Here is an 18,224-nt window from a genome sequence, read left to right on the forward strand (position 1 = left end):
GTCTGTTTTAATGAGCCATGTGATGAGTACTAGTCTTGTTTTAATGAGCCAGGTGATGAGTACTAGTCTTGTTTTAATGAGCCAGGTGATGAGTACTAGTCTGTTTTAATGAGCCAGGTGATGAGTACTAGTCTGTTTTAATGAGTCAGGTGATGAGTACTAGTCTTGTTTTAATGAGCCAGGTGATGAGTACTAGTCTGTTTTAATGAGCCAGGTGATGAGTACTAGTCTTGTTTTAATGAGCCAGGTGATGAGTACTACCGTAGTCTTGTTTTAATGAGCCAGGTGATGAGTACTAGTCTTGTTTTAATGAGCCAGGGGATGAGTACTAGTCTGTTTTAATGAGCCAGGTGATGAGTACCGGTACTAGTCTTGTTTTAATGAGCCAGGGGATGAGTACTAGGCTGCAAAGGTTGTAGAACCCAGGTCTAAGGGGAAACACAGATTATGAACCTCCAGTTGAGCACTTCCACTGGTTGTTATGTTGCCATAGCAACTGATCCATGAGGCCTCCAGATCCAGTCATCAGATTACTCCCTCTCTCCCCCACGTTTCCACTTTCTTCTTCGTTTTCCATTTTCACTTTCGTTTCCCGCTGCGAGGCGGCTGGTGGTCCCGCGTCTTAATGTCTCTGACACCAGTGTCCTGCCGCTCTCACTTACACTTTCCACAACCCCCACCTCAGTGGAAGAATACATATTTATCCCAGCAGTTCACCAGAAAAGAGGGCTGATGGTTATTGGATTGCGTATTAACAGTATTAAAAGTGCAGAGACGACGCTAGGTGTCGATCAGAACCGACACTGAATGAAGCCTTTCTTATTCCTTCCAGCTGTTCTTGTATTTTTCTCACCCGCCACCAATCAGTTCCCCCCTCACCCCCCCTGCGTTCTCTGGTGACAGTGGAGTCTCCCTCTCTGGTGTTCTGCAGGTGGTGATTTAAACGGCCGTGTCACGTCCTTGAACGAGACAGCATTATGTAACCCCCCCCCAGAGAAACGTATGAAATGCCAGGTGTTCCAAAAATGTCCTCTCCTATCATAGAGGAAATTAACTTATATGTAACTGCCTCGTAAAGACACAAATAATGTGTATGTTACGGTTAATGTGGAAAAACAGTGTGTGATTTTTACACATTTCCTGGGAGCTTGTTTTGTACATTCCCATGTCGGGTCTGTAAATGTAAGGGGAAAACGCACAGCAGCCATGCAGGGATCCTTTCAATTACCTCCCGGGCGCTCGTCCATGGCATTTTGTTTTGGGTGAATAATTGAAACAAATTAGGATGTTAACCACCAAGTATTTCCTATGTTTCTATTTTAGTTTGGGGTTAGGCATCTCCAGTAAGCCTACGGTCAAATCAAGTCTGTCACATACAAACAATGTGCAGTGAACCGCTTGTTGCAGACTCCATAAGTAGCTGCTATAACAGTGAAGGAATTAAAAGTAAACAATAAAAAATTAAGCTGGTATAAACTAGGAAAGATATATACAAGAGTGCTGTCAAATGCTGATATATACAAGAGTGCTGAGGGCTGTCAAATACAATCATAGATGGGTTGTACTGTGCAGTTGGGTTAGATGGAACCAGACGGTATGGTCCAAGGATTGGATATGTGTGTTCTTATGTATATTCCCAGAGTATTCACTGTGTATAGAATTTCCTAAATATAAGAATATAGAATCATATGAGAATATAGATTTTAGAGCCTTATTAAAATGTAATTATTGGCCTCAAAAACCTCACATTTACAGACCTGATGGGGAATGTGTAATACTGTAAATGTGCAAAATCACAGTTTTCCCCACATTTACCGTAACATATACATATTAGGGCTGTCAATCCATAAAAATATTTAATTGCCATTAATTGTGTGATTGTCCATAGTTAACTGATTAATCGCATATTAATCACACATTTTGTTCAATATGTACCTTAAACATTCTGATATTTCCGTGGGTCTCGTGCCACTGTCAACTAAGCGAGCACTCAGAAGACTTTGCCACTCAGAAGAAGTTTGCCAGTGACAGTGACGGTCTGCTCAGTTGACATTTTCCAAGTGGGAAAAAAAATCCTCTTCGCCCCGACTGTGTCCCGGGGAGGGTTTCTGTTCGTCCCAAATACATATTTTATCATCCCTGGGACGGTGTTAGTCTCGAGCCCTGCCTAGGAAGTGTAGTTTTTTGAAATTCGAAATCCCATCGAAAGTCCTGGGTCTCCTCTCCTCATAGGACTACAAACAAAATGGTGGCGCGCATTTCCTAGCATCAATATTCACCTTTTTCTGACTAGATTTCTATAACTCATATTTCACTAATAACATACATTCTGTAGAGATGGATTTATGGCGTGATAATAATAATAATAAATTAAATTTGTAACGCACTTTATATTTGTATTTTGTATATTTTTTGAATCTCAAAGTGCTACATAAAAGGAGGTAAAGATAAAAAAAACTATAAAATAGAAGAAACATTCAGATAATTTTTTTTTAAATTTATAATAAAAGAAAAAACACAAGGCATCCGTCGATCCATTTAGGCAAATGCCTTGTTAAAAATAAATGTTTTTAGACCCCTTTTTAACACATTGGACGCCAACAACGTGATAATTCGTTATTGCCCGCCATGCGTTGAACGCCAACAGCGAATAAACACATTTTTCGCCGAATGGTAAGAGGAATATAACGTTATTTTCAGCCCGATTGTTTATTCATTTCACGGCAATCCATCTGCTCAACATATCAACCCATACTAAATAAAGCTGTTACTGACGATCAAGGAATTATAAACGACCCCCCCCCCCCCTTTCCTTCACGCATGATTAAGCATAATGTATACCGATCGTATACATTTGAATTTTTTAATATAGCGTGTATAGGAAAGAAACGCCAATCGATAATCTATCATATGCTTCAGGGCCTATAACTCGCGTTTTTGGAATTACAGCAGAAAACCTTAAAAACATACTTATATTCTCGACGGTATTAACACAACAATGTATGAATGAAAAAATATAACGTTCCCACATCCGGAACGATAGATACCCGATGTTGAATGGGCCATAGTAATGTCGATATAGCTATAATATTTAAAAAGTTATAGCCCTGCAAAGAAGGTAAACATCTCCATAGGGTTGCAGCGCTGGCAGACTGGGTATAAGGATGGGCAATCAAAGTGTTAAAAGCCTCAACGGACTGATGCTCTTAGATGGTCGGGGAGGGCATTCCACAGCCGAGGAGCAGCTGAGCAGAAGGTGTGTCCTGTGTATGGGTTTGAGTGTGTTGAGTATCCAGAGGGGGCGTTGCTGTGGAAGTGTGGATGCACTGGTGGGTGAGGAGGGAGACTTTGTATTCAACCCTGAAGGAGACGGGAGCCAGTGTAGGGAATGGAGTATGGGTGTGATGTGTTCACATTTCCGCACTCTCATCAGGATGCTAGCAGCACAGTTCTGAAAATGTACTGGAGCTTCTGGATGCTCTTGCTAGGGATCCCGATGAGCAGTGCGTTGCAGTAGTAGTCAAGCCTTGAGGAGACAAAGGCGTGAATGAGTTTTTCCGCATCTGGCATGATGTCATTGTGGGCCCAGTACCGGACCCCTCAGGCTTAAGAGGTTAATATGCATTTGCATTAACGCACTGACTTTGACAGCCCTAATACATATACATAACATTACAGACATCCAGATGGTTGTTTACAAGTCGCAAACATTATGTGTACACTCTGAAACATATTTTTGTGGGGTCATGCCAACACACTCTGAAACATATTTTGTGGGGTCATACCAACACTCTGAAACATATTTTTGTTGGGTCATACAAACACTCACAACACATACTTATACTCATGTAGCCTTTTTTCTTTTCTTTTTGGTGAAAAAAGAAAAGTGTGGTGGATTATATCTGCTATTTTTCCACATATCTCTTTAGCATGACACAGTTCTCTCTGTACCACCTGTAACCAATCAAGTGGCTGTCGGACGGAGAAACAAACTAGATCATTGGTTGGGAATGATTGATTGTTTTCAGAAATCAAGACGCTTTTCCACACCGGCCGTGATGTTTTTGAGTTGCAGTGGAGTTTTGTCGCGCCAACGCGCAAATTGGCCTTTGTTTGTCCTAGGGTAAGCAACAGCTGTGATTGGAGGATGAAGAAAAGAGGGCAGGGTTTGAGATAAGCCGCCTGCGTCTCGGTCTCACTGTTTTAGGTCTTGCATTCTCCACACGGCAGCGGCAAGTGCACACTGGAATGCATGAAAGGTATACACTAAATTGCAGTCGGGAGCTTTGGAGGAGGGAGATAGAATGTACCGAGATATAAAAAGCAGATGTGTTGAGCAGTGCGACTGCAGCTGGTTAGTGACATATTCATGCTACGCTGTTACACTGCCAGAGAGGAGATCATTACTAGCGGATGGCTGACTAGGAGGCTTTCATCCTTGGCTATGGTGTGTGTCCATAAAAATCTTTCTCTCTCATATATAATATATATATAGTGTGTGTGTGCGCACACGTTTTTGTGTATGCCCACCTGTGTGTGTGCGTGCGTGCATATATCTGTGTTTATGTGAACCCGCACATCTCTGCATTAGCATCTGCGTCCGCGTGTGCATGCATGTCTGTTCCCTTCCCGACTCTCTGGTTGGTGACTGATTTAAAAAACAGGGCAACGCACAGTAAAAGAGATCAACTAGAAATTACAGGCCTGCGCTGCCTTTTCAAGCCAACCCGTTGGAGGGGGGAGATATGTAATGGTTGGCACTTGGCAGAGCGTTGAGAGTAGTTGTTAGGGGTGGAATTATCTCTCTGTGGCCTTCGCCTGGCATGACGGGGCATTTTCCTCGATGGAGGCATTCGGTTTAGTCAGTCAAAGGGTTGGAGAGGTTCTCCCCGATGCCAATAAACAGAAGAACTGTTTGTTTTAACTTGAAAAAATTCTAAAAGCGCATTGGTTTGGAAGATGGAGTTTGTGGCCTGGAGTGACTCCATTCTCCCATTTAACCCTTTTCAGAGGTGAACTTTTTTTGTTTTGGAATGTTTTCTCGGATTTGTACCGCTCTGTGCTGTTCGATGGCCAGTAGGCATTGCGGTTGCATGATGGTTCAGCATGCATTGTGAACATGGACTACTGGCTCTCATAGCGAATGGTTACAGTAGGTTTCTAGGCACCAAGTATGCTGCCAGTTAGCCGCTTTTCAGGGAAATAGCGCGTGGAACATCGGTTTGCTATCGGTTTGATTGACTGCTTTCGACGCAGAACAGAGCCTGCTGCCATAAGCAGGTCCTGCATCAACCTGGAATGCAACCTTTTAAAATCAACAGCTCCATCATATAAGCTGCAGGGAACAAGCTGTTCTCCTGACATTTAATTTAAAGTAAAAAACTAACAAAAGTGTTTCACCAGACTAGTGTGTTCATGTTGAATGTGGCGATGTGAACATAAGTCTGACTTGTGGAGAATTCTTCAGTGTTTCTTGAAATTAAAGAAATATTTCTGCCTCATCGATTCTTCCTCAGCTAAACATTGGGCCAGATGAGCTGTGGTCATCTTTTTATTGTCTACCTTGTCTTGTGGAATTATGAACAGAAAATCACACAGTGGATCTGATTGTGCAAGTGGACGAGAGGTTGTGCCAATAACACAGACAGGAGAATTAGGTTACAATATAGAATCTGTTTTTCTTCAAACTTCTGGCAGGAGATTTGAAAAATAAAACTTCTAGTATCCAAAATATGGCAGCTCCCAGCAGAAAAACGGGCAGAAACGCACACACGCATGCAGACATCACTCATGCCTGCCAATGGCTTGTTTTCCTCCAATATGGAGAATCTAGCTATGCTGCAACATCAGCGCCGGCCACCTCAGAGAAAGGATACACCAGTCCTACGTCTACCACTCAGGAGCCCATCCAGCTGCAGACACCCATGCCAGCACCTACAGAGGGAGACTTAAGATACATCTGCCTGTAATCTTCCCCTCCCCATCAACCCCTCTGCCTCCCCACCCAGCGGTGTCTGGAGTCCACTGCAGAGGGGTGAATATTAGATTTAGCTGGTTGCCTCTCGGATCGGAGGCCCTGAAAGTCCTGTCATCCTTATCCAGAGATACTTAATGGAACCCTCTCTCACCACCCACGCCCTCTGGCATGGGCCTCTGCCCTCAGGCACAGATGCGCAGGACACGTGGCGTCATGCAGGCCTGTTGGTGCACCAGGTCTATTGGATCTCTCGCTAATCCAGGCATATGGACCTCTGCTCTGCCAGGATCCTCATCTGGCATAATGACACTCTTTGCCTGTGATGCTCTCTGCAGCTCTGATCACTAATTCTAAGTGATCAATAACTAGTTAGTTATTTTGTTTTCTTTTTGCTTTCTTTCCTGCAAGGGAGCCAAGGCTGCGTCCTCCTGAAGTGACTGGGTACAGGATTATACATTGTAGCTGTGTGAGGTTGCACTTCGGACATGTCCTAAATGTCATCCTTTGTGCCCCCGAGAAGTTTAATCAAAGAATACCAACTGAAAACCAGACACCACCAGGACCTCCAATTATTGGCATTCTAATGATATAGCTTGGCTTGTGCATATTGTCTTGGTCTTACGACACCAGTGTTTCTCAAACTCGGGTCCAGGGACCAGTGCTTGTCCCTGGGATAATGCTGCGCGGTCCTTGGTCGGGTGATTTGGTGTAAAGGCTATTTTCTAGTATTATTTTTCATTGAAGTGGACTCTGGTAGTAATATCATTACCTGCTGGTCCTTAAGACAAAAAGACGGTTTGCTGGTCCCTGAGAGTAAAGAAGTTTGAGAAACGTTGTCCTACACAAACCTTGCATATCTAAAGAATTTTCAGGCTTTGAAGAAAAACTGGTTGGTTTCCCCTTGACACCCATATATTTGACATTTCACAGTGCTCTATAAATTGTTTGGGTCGGTCCCAGGATTAAGAAACGTGTTCTTAACTTGGGTTGTCAGAGCTGTCAGTTAGGCTCTGGGAAAACAAATCGAAATCAGCCCCATATTTTGAGATACTTTGTGAATATAGACCCATAATCCTGAATTATGCGGAACTGAAATGATGTAGTCAAGCTTTCATATTTAGAAATCAACACCACAACCACATTACATATTAATGTAACTCAGCGCTTTCTTCTTTTGTTTATAGAATGATGGTATTATGAGGTCACCGTGTGAGTTAATATGTTTGCTTTTTGATACGCTGAACTTCAAGAGCTTCCATAACAAATTATGGCCAGCTATTTTCATACACTAGCAGTGATGCTGTTTGTCATGGTAACGGCAATGGAAAACGGACATCCTGAGGGTGGGGTTACCATATGGTGGAATGGATAAGGGTTGTTCTGCTGCCAACTTGGAGTGATTAAAGTACAGAATTAGAGTGGATAGAAAGGGCACTTTTTGTCTTGTGTGTATCATGGCAGTCGCCCTGTGCTACACTTTAGATTAAGTTATAGTTCATTAATCCCTGTGTGGAAATCATTCCTCTGTATTCGACCCATCCTCACCACTGGATGAGCAGTGGGGCAGCCACAGGCAGGCGTCCTGGGGATCGCCTCCGGTTGTAATGCCAGTACCTTGGTGAAGGAGCGATGGTAGGAGTGTACTTAAATGGTAAATGGCTACATTTATATAGTGCTTTTTTTTTTAATCCAAAGCGCTTTACAATTTGTTCCTCACATTTTACCCATTCACTCACACATTCACACACCGACAGGGGAGGCAAGCATGCAAGGTGCCAACCTGCAGTTAGTGGTTAAGCGTCTTGCTCAAGGACACTTCGACACGCTGCCTGGGAGGAGAGGGATTCGAACCGGGAACCTCCAGATTACCAGACGACGGCTCTTGTTTTATATTGAAGGTTGTTGAATCTAATCGAGAACATTTTATTTAATCTGTAGATTTTCTTTTTGTCCTACATTGAAAAATGTTACTGATTCTGTGGGTGTAAATGTAACCAGGTTGAAACCGCTCCATGTGAGCCCCCTCTGTGTAAACTCACTTCTAAGATTAATTCCCCCACTTTTCCACCTGAATTGGATCCTTTTCAGTTGGTGGAATGGATAAGACAGCGGTGTCTAATGTACGTGGTGGTCACATGGCGCTGGTGAGTGGAGGATGGATGCAGAGCGCTAAGTGCCTGCTAGTACCTGGGGTGGGGGAAAAAATCTATTCACATAAGATTCCTGATTCAATCTCGATTCAAGAGAATCCCGATTCGATAAAGAATTTATTGACAAATCCCAAAAATTTAGTAGTATTGCTTTTTTTTTGGTGACTTTTTTTCTTTCTGACTGGGGAATGGGGACCCACTCAATTTATCTGGGACCTACTCATGACCACCTGTGGGTCCAAAACTAAGTGTTTTTGTTCCTGAAAACGGGTTGAAACCCCAGTGTTTTCCCCAGGGGTTCTCGGGTTTCAAGTTTGTTGACTGGAATTCTCCTTGGAAACGAAAATGAGGATCTAGAGCACATACTATTACTTCCAGAGGCTGAGAAACTACTCATCATGACTTGTCCTGCTGCTACCCTGTGAAGAATTTTCAAATCTGGAGAGCATTCCACTCCCCAAAGACAAATCCTCGCCCCGTTACAGTGACTGACAGACTCAAGAGATTTGTAGGAATCAGATTTTGACCATAGCAACGGGCAGCAATGTTTGATGGGTTTGTTATTCTGTTGCACAGTAGCCATGATGGAGGTTACTATACGGTAAGTTAAAATACCTTTTTGGCTTGTAGAGCTACGTCTTGTAGACACGGTCTGTAATAAGTGGTTTTAAGATGAGCTCCCATGGAGAGGCAGAGCTTTTAGAGGCTGTTTCGTCAACCTGCAAGCCTACTGTAAAAGTGTGGTTGCTATAGATACCTTGTGTAAACATGGAAATTATAACCTAGACGACCATCATTTAACTAGGCAAGTTGACTGGTAAGAACCCATCGTATTTACAGCGACAGCTTGGGGAAGTAAAGTTTATACACATACCCACAGACTTGGGACAAACGCAGTCTAAACAGTTCCACTGGAGCGGTTGGGGGTTAAAGCTTCAATCTGTTATCCATGTATATACAATGTGGGGTATATTAACCTACATAGATCAGAATATAGATCTGCTTCATGTCAGTGTTTACACACACTACATAAACAAAACTATTTGCAGCTACAAAACACAGCAAATACAATTACCAATTTAGTTTCTGTTTGGATTACTGATTGGGCCTTTAAGAGCCTTTCTGGAGATCATGTCCAGCAGCGAGTCGTTGAGAGAACGGATGAAAACATCAGTCAGGATGTTCCTCTAAATCACCACCGTCTGCACATCTTATCTTTCATCTCTAATACTTGATATTAAGAAATGTGGACTCTTTGAGATCTGTGGACTAGTTGTGTATTTCAATATTCAATTTCAAGCTTAGATATAGTAGATTGTAGGGGTGTAACGGATTGCAATTTATCTGTGATCCGTACGGGTTGCCCCCTCCCCCATGGTTTGGCATGTGAGCCGCAGATTAATTGCTGAATGTAACCACCATAGTGAGCTATATCACATGGTATATCTTTTGAGTCTGCTGTTTGGGTGCATTACAGATTTAGTTTAGTGTAATAGAGATTAATTAAAGGGCGACACTGCACACTGCAACTAGGGTGACCAAACTGATTAGTGCAGGACAGTCTCACGTTTTAACCTTTTGTCACGCATTTCAATAAAGTCGTGCTTAACATTTTAAATATATGAATTTGTATCGTTTTCGGTCCTCTTATTAGTCTCCATCCATGCACCGTGGGTAGACTAGTCTACAGACCAGTGCAGAGCTGTGTTTCTTTCCCCCAGCGTCAGGGTTTTCCAGGCCCGTTTGACTCTGCAGGTATTCAAAGCGGTCGCCCTCGACTCCCGGTTCTTGGTGCGTTCCCGCGCCTCTCCTCTCTGTATCCTCCCTGACAGGTATGCACACCGACCCAGACTGAAGCGCCTGCACGCGCGCCCTTGTGCCAAGCCCTTTTTCCATTGGAAAAAATAGTTTCCATGCGCCGTAAAGGGCGGAACAATGCTCTTAACACCTGGCGTTCCACCCTCCCTCGACATACCCCCCCCCCCCCCCCCCCCCCACACACACACACTCCAAAGTGCTGTCTCTGCCAAGACCAAGCAAACACTCATAAATTCCTCTGACTGATGGGGGGGGGGGGGGGGTGGAATACCTCCGCACCTGCACAGGGAATCCCCACTCGGTTCCCCCGCCCTCTCCCACAAACCAAGCACACTGTATCGTACTGCCCGCCCCCCCCCCCCCACTCTCTTTGCCAACAACCAAGTGGAAACTCATAACCACCTTTCATTGGATGTTCTGCCAATTCTGCTAATATTTCTCTCCTTTTGCCCCCTCTACACACATACACACACTCCTCCCCATAATTTTTTGTTCTCTCCCCCTTCTGTTCTCTTGAAAAAACATGTCCCTTGTTGTGTAACCTTGCCATCTGGATCCACGCATTGCCAGCAGTATCAGAATGAGAGCAGAGCCAGGCCTGCTTTCAAAGGGACGGCACTTGAGGATGGCGGGGGGGGCTGTAGCACAGGACTGGTATTCATCAGCTTCTCAGAATATATATATTTTGATTGATTTATTTGTGTCTTTCTGTCTGTCCATCTTAATGTGCAAGCCATTGAAGAATACATTATTTACTGTAAAAGCCTGGTCGAAAGGCTACGACAAAACAGCCGTCAGAATAAGTGTTGCCCCTTCTCATAATGAAACGTATTATTGTAACATATACCGGTAATATAACCCATTGGGAATACACACCCTCATCTGCACCTTTGTTTACACTGTTTATTCAGAGTTAATTATATTGTTTACACCATAGATTTTTTCTCCAATCTTTATATTCAGATCAAATTTTATTGCCTTTATTTATGTCTTTCTACTATTACCCTGCCCATACCTGTACCCCTCCCCCTCCTCCATGCTGCTACAGTATGACTGACGAATTTCCCCAAGGAGATCAATAAAGGAATATCTTATATTATCTTATGATAATGGATGGGATGATTAGGGGAGCCTTGTCGGCGAACATAGCACTCCAACTCATCGACTTCATACGAGCTTCACGTGTGAAAGAAAGCATTTTTTTGACTGAGCTACAAAGTCAAGATTGCATAATTCTTGAAAATTGGTCATCCCAGTTATTTTTTTAAGGCTCGTACGGATGTACCAGTTTGATCCCAAGGTCACACCATTTTAAAGCCCCAGTTCATAATCCAAATGCCACCAAAGCCCAATTTACCATGAAAAACAAAAACATGGCAGGTAGATTTTTTTTTAATGTTTACGTTTATTCAAACATGGATGAATACTAAACTATAGCTGACACTGATTTGAGCCTTGCATTTTGAGTCAGGATGGGTCGCAAAAAGAAAAGTTGCACAAAAGAAAAGTATTTTACAAAATTGAGTACAGCTCTTAAAGATATGTGAATACCAAAATATCTATGGTAAAAAGAAATCCAGATTGGACACTCTAAGCACTAATAACAAGGTCTACTATGCGTCTCGTCAATTACAGACCATTTTGAGGGCCCGTTTTATCTTTATGTAGACCACTAGGGCCTTGGTTACCCTCGACATGCGGAAGAGGGGGTGGCAGGTCGTCGCGGCTCCACCCAACTTACAGATGGCGTCATTTCTGTTCTTGGTCAACATTAGGGAAGGTCCAAGTCTTTGTAGTTTAGCTCCGCCCACAATGTATGGGTCACCAGTGCACCAGTAATACACTGGTGCATTAGTGTGAGCATTCGTCCCAATACATTTTTTACACAACACAACAACCTACAACACTAGGCTACATCTGGATTAAAATGATTATTATTATTTTATTTTTTTTATAGATATGATTAAGTATAGAATAGCACAACTGTAGGTTAGGAGATTGAACACTATAATCAGAATAACCAAACCGCGGCTACACTCTCTGTGTCACAACTGAAATTGAATGAAATAGTAGTGCAATTAAATTATCCTTCACTCAGCTTGGGACTCCCCGGGACCCCCCTTCAGGACCACTGGGGGTCCCCAGGCCCGGCTTCAGGTCCCACTGTTTTGGTGCAACCCAGCAACACTGGAACCCCTCCCAATGTTTTAACTGTCTGCGGCAGCAGCAGCAGCATCCCAGAATTAAACAATCATTATGGGATATCCACCAGCTGCTGACCCAGTATTGCATGTGTGTCTGTGTATCATGGTCTCTATGACGACCCTGGGTTATTCACGCTACACACACACACACACACATTAGATGCAGAGAAAGAAATGGACAACATAAGATCCCGTAAGCAGCCAAGAATTGTCTTTGACAGATGAGTGCTGTAGCCCACTAGCCTTAAACACACATCAAAAGCAAGTGTGAATGGCGTCTTCGTAGGGTTCACATTTGAACAGGTACCGGTACTTGTGAATCGATACCGGTACCCAACGGTACCTTTTTTCTGTACTTTAGTCTCTAAAAATGTAATCTACCTACCTCAGTTGTGAAAAAAATAATCCAAACTTCAAATAACCACACTTTCGACAGTTTCCGGCTTGCCATTGCCCCGACTGCTTTGTTGTTGAATAAAGTAAAATCCTAGGTAAGCGTATATTGTGCGTGTGAACGTAAAAAATTAATAAATACAAAATGTACAGTACCGAAATGTGGCACCGACAGATCTCACGTGAATCGGTACTCAGTAGTACCTAATTCCGTACCCATCCCTACGTCTTTGTGAGTGTAATTTGTGTAATTGTTTGTAACTTGAGGACTGTGAGCACGACGGTTACCCCACGCTGCTAGACCTTCATTTAAAGGGACATTTTGAGGATTTCTTAACTTGAGTCTTATTGTTCTGTTGTGCAGAACGTGATGATTAGAGGTAAAACACAACTTGTTCTGTGTGTCGAGAGCTCGGCAGGGTGACGTCACCTGGCGGAGAGAAGACCTCTAGTGAACTGGAGATGCTATGCAGGGTTGACTATAAGAGCCTGATTTGAGGAAAGTTGAAGAAATAGGTTAGAAAATTCACTAGAGGTCCGCTGGATTACGCCATCCCATCTCACAGAAGAATGATGGGATTCAGGTTTAAAATCTGCAAAATGCTATTGAAAATGATGGTGTGGTTGTTGTAAAGGAACATGCCAATATTATGGGAAATTCACTTACCGCCTTCTCCAGAGTCGGAACAGAAGATACCAATTTCCTCTCTGTGCACTCAGTAGAAAACTATCTGGCTGCAAGCTAGCCAAACTTAGCACAAATGAATAGAAGCAAATACGGATCACTAGCCTAGCTTAAAACTCTGGGAGAGATGTTTTTGGCCAACAACTAGGCTAGCTGATCCATATCTGCTTCCATTCGTTTGTGCTAAGCTAGGCTAGCTTGCAACCGGATAGCTTTCTACTGAATGCACAGAGAGGAAAAAGGTATCCATCTTCTTCGTTTCGTCTGGAGAAGACGGTAAGCGCATTTCCCCATGATGTTGGTGTGATCCTTTAACCATGTCTTTGATAGCCCTCAAATTTGAGCTGGCCATTTATCCCCCCCTTCTCTCCTGTCTATATTTAGAGTAAACCAGTTCCGTTGGCACCTTAAGCTCCTCTTCCCTCAGAGCGGTTACGAGTTCAGTGAAAGAAGGTGAGTTGTATAACTTAAACTATTCTAATCGTACAATTCTGCCCCCACAGTTTTATGTGTCTGTGTGCCAGAATGTTGTAGCTTACAGGAGGGTGGCAGCTCTGCCAGGGGACTCTGGTGAAGAACTTAGGTCGTTTCAAAGTCCAGGGGACCACTGTTGGAGTATTCCATCCTGCAAACTCCCTGCTCCGCTGAATATGTGTGTGTGTAGTTGTGCCAGTGGAATATCCAATTGGCCATTTATCGTCAATTATATTATATATTATAGTGATTTGTGAGAGGCACACATGTACATTGTTAGCCCTGGGTTACAGAACCCGACAGAGGAACATCATTTATCATCAGAACCATGATTTGAGTCGGTTGCTGTGAATATGTGAGTGTGCTATACCCCTAATTGTCTTTCCTGTTTGTCTTCTCGTCTCTCCCCCCTCCCCCAATCCTCATCTTCTTCTCAGGGTGCCACACGAAACAACCCTCGTACAGATCCTGACGCCCTACATCCACCCCACAGAGTCTGACCCCATTAGGCGCCAAAGGTAAGTGGTTTCCCCTGAGATTTGTCATTCACTTTGAGATTGTTGGGTTGCCCCAACAGGGCTTGCCAGGCACCAACCTGAAATGTGTGCCAGGTGGTCTCTGGCTGCAGTTGGAAGGGTCATCACTATCGGTTTACTAATCACAATCACAATTAGGGATGGGCACAAGCAAGGTTTTCCCAGATCAAGTACTTGCATGAATTACTTGAGTAGTGCTTACAGGGAAATCTATTTTTAGAACACGTCTTAAAGCGCATGGCAGCAGCAATAGCGAGATATTGCACAGAGTCACACACACGCACACGCTACCAATTTAATTTCGCTCCCCATAACAATGCGCAGCAATATAGCCGATGCTTAACATATTCGGCGCCAGACCCGAGATATTCCGGGTTAACTCGCCATGCGTTGGGCGCCAGACCCGAGAGTTCTCCGGTTTTGGTAGTTTTTTCTTTTATTCAATATTTTTATTCATTATTCATTCACGGATCTCGGTGTTCCCATAGGGCAGGGGTGGCCAACCAGTCAGAGACTAAGAGCCTCAGTCACGGCACCCTTCATGTGTTTATAGGTCCCACGCTCTGGCCTCTGATGTTGCTAATGTCTTTTTTATTTGGGCCTCACATGGTTAACCTCTTAAGCCCGAGCGGTCCGGTCAGGGTTTCCGCTAGAAAAAATTGTTGCCGGCCTCAGTGTCCGGTAGATTTCAATCTACCGGTCAAATGAGAGACATTCCGGTCAGAGTTTATTGAGCTTAAAAACAATTGATAGGCAGGCTATATAAAGAATGACATCCTCAAGGCATGTAGATTTATAATATTTTAACACTTTAACTGCCGGAAGACGCTTTAAGGCGTCCTTCCCCGCCATGCTCAAGTTGCCGAGGACGCCGTAACTCGTCTTTGATATCAATATTTTAAAAATCTGTGATCGGATTCATATTTCCCATCCGCTGGCCTGAGACCCACCAAAAAGCCCCACTGAACCCTCTAGCGGTTCAAGAGCGCCATCTGGTGGCCGATCGGCGCAATCGCCTAACAGGAAGTTACTTGGACGATGTGCTCTTCACCCATATTACTTCCGGGCACTCGGTATATGTCCCGGCACTCTAGCTCGTCACAATACATAGCGATCCGTTGCCAATAACTCGATAAACAACATGATTTGGACGTATATACTATTATACAAGCTGGAAATGGACCCGATATTTCTACATCCCATAATAGGAAAATGTCTGTTCCACGCTCATCGCCCAACGGCGTGAGGAAGATACGGTAAGATTCAGCGTTATTTTTCAATGTCTCCTATACTAACTGATCCGATGAACATATGACCCACACTAGATGAATGGTATAATGTTGCCCACGGAATTATAAACGCCCCCTCACCCATCCGGTCAACATCAGATGACGTGTAGTAACTTCTAGAACCATGTCTAGTTGGAATTTTTTATATCGCGCCAATTGCCATCAAACTGTAGATCACGTTCTGGAGAAAGCTGCAGAAAGAGATGAAAACATACTTATACATTAGACCATACTTTAGTATGAATATGTGAATGAAAAAGTTTAACGTTGCTTCACCCTGAACAATACATATAGGACATTGAATGGGCCCTAATAATGGCAATTTAGCAATAGAATTTAAAAAGTTATAGCCCTGCAAAGAAGGGGATCTTCCCCATAGACAAATAGAGCCGGCAACCTATGGTATATCATGAATTTAGCCTTAGGCAATCAAAGTGTTAACTTAAAACTAGGCTACTTTTTTTTTTTTTTTTTACTTTTTTTTTTTAGCGTTTATCGCTTTTCTGCATGACCGACAGAAACAGGTTGAAATGGGATGTAGAGCAGGGGAAGACATTCTGAGAAATGACGGCGGGTCCGGGAATCGAACTTGTGTCCCCCAGATCCGTGACGAGCACGGTTTTCCCCGACGCAGAAATAGCGCCGAGATATGTGGTGAGCTACGGGAGCTCCCCCTAAAACTAGGCTACTTTTGCGTATACAGTCATTATATTCCAAATAAAATAAGTCCAGATACTCCGTGCTGCTGCTGATTTTAAATCAAATAGGTGTCTGTGGGCAGTCGGCCCGACATTAATAAACAGCAGTCTGTTATAATCACATTTTTATGAGCTAACGAATTCCGTTATATTGGACATTTGTATTAATTATATCAAGCGAAGAACTGAGAAATTTGGCAGAGAGAGACGGCAACATTATCGTGGGTTTGCGTGATGAATCTCCACCTCCCAACGACTTATTTGCGAGAGTATGCCGCTGCAGAGCAGCAGATTCAGCTGTTTTCAGGCCCTATCTGGGGACCGCTCAGCAGCGCCCCCCACCCAACAGCTGAATTGCCAATGGCTGAATTGGAGTATTGCACTTTGCCGGCAAGGCTGGTGGGTTCTGTGGCTCTGCAGCTGCATGCAATCGCAAACCCAGCACTAAGCTCTCGCTGACAACATCGTTGTCATTATTAGAACTGCTTGGTGAAGCAACGATGAAACAAATGTAATGATTGTTTCGTTCATCGCATAGGCTATTTAATTTTAGCCTATTTTAATACAATTCAAATAATCAAATTGTGCTTAGAGGGAATTATTTTCACCGGACATTATGACCGGAGAGATTAAATATGTCTGACTTCAACAGATTTTGCCGGTCAAATAACGGTAATTACCGGCTAACGGAAACCCTGGGTCCATAAATCCATCTCTACAGAATGTATGAATTAATGTCGTGTTTTCTTTTCAAATGTAGCTAAGAGTAAAGACCCTAACCCTGTCAAAACAGCAGTCAAAGTATATATTTTCAGCATTACGTTTGTTTACCAATGAGTGTAACTGTTATTAGTGAAATATATGATTATAGAAATCTCAGGGCATTGAGTCGGAAACCGGTGCATATTGATGGGAGGAAGTGGCGCAGCCAAAAGTGAGTGTAGTCTTTTGAACAAAGAGACCCAGGGCTTTTGATGGACTTTCGAATTTTGAAAAACTACCCTACCAAGCTCACGCCAGCCCCTGTCAATCATCTGACTTCTGGATACATTTTTTAATTTCTCTTATTTTTCGTGATTATCTCCCACAAACCTGAACATTATTGCCATAATACAGAACACAGTTAGTTTCTCTACCTTTCTGTGAACGTTTAGTAAAAAACGGCGTTGCAATCTGATGAAACATTTTGGAGAAATTTACATTATAAAAAAGTAACTGTACTTGTGAATCACGCCTGGTGATACTAAATCCAGATTGAATTCTGCCATTTGAAAGGGGAGATTTGGCCCGATCGCGTGAAGATTTTCCACTTCCACGTTCGGTATGCACGATGTGATTGGCCACTGACGTTTCTCGTCATGTGACATGTGCGCCAATCGTGTAACGCCTAGTTTATTTATATTTCAAATTGCATGTGTCCGGATGGCAGAATGCAGTACTGTATCTACAAAACCTTCTGTTTAATCATCTTCCCTTTATTAATTTGCTTAGTTTTCAGGTCTGGTAAATTTTAGCATGGTGTTATTCACAGTCAAAGATTAAAAAATATATATATATATATATAATTGAATTGATATTCTCCTTTGGTTCATTACAATTTACTCAAGCCTAGTAACATACACAATATTTCTGACACTGGGAATACATTCCCTGAGATCCATAGATGTCCCTAGAATCAGATACCAAGGACATGCAAATGAACCATTAACACATTGGGCGCCATGGGTTATATCCAACAATATACCCAGTCTGCCACTGTTGAAAGCCTATGGAGATGTTTACCTTCTTTGCAGGGCTATAACTTTTAAAATTGTATTGCTATATCGACATTACTATGGCCCATTCAACATCGATTATCTATCGTTCAGGATGTGGGAACGTTATATTTTTTCATTCATACATTGTTGTGTTAATACCGTCTAGAACTCTAGAATATAAGTATGTTTTTAGACAGTATAGCAGTAATTCCAAAAACGAGAGTTATAGGCCCTGACGCATAT

General features: G+C 43.0%; 1 protein-coding gene across 1 annotated transcript in view; it reads left to right on the plus strand.

The window, feature by feature from the left end:
* znhit6 (zinc finger HIT-type containing 6) overlaps positions 1 to 18,224 on the plus strand; it is a 157,716-nt gene that overhangs the window by 41,049 nt on the left and 98,443 nt on the right. Inside the window, exons 6-7 of the mRNA XM_084310108.1 lie at positions 13,612 to 13,680; positions 14,139 to 14,219. Coding sequence (XP_084166234.1) covers positions 13,612 to 13,680; positions 14,139 to 14,219 — 150 coding nt within the window. The remainder of the gene's footprint in view (positions 1 to 13,611; positions 13,681 to 14,138; positions 14,220 to 18,224) is intronic.

Source organism: Notolepis coatsorum (assembly GCF_963971535.1).
Source record: "Notolepis coatsorum genome assembly, chromosome: 3".
NCBI lineage: Eukaryota > Metazoa > Chordata > Actinopteri > Aulopiformes > Paralepididae > Notolepis > Notolepis coatsorum.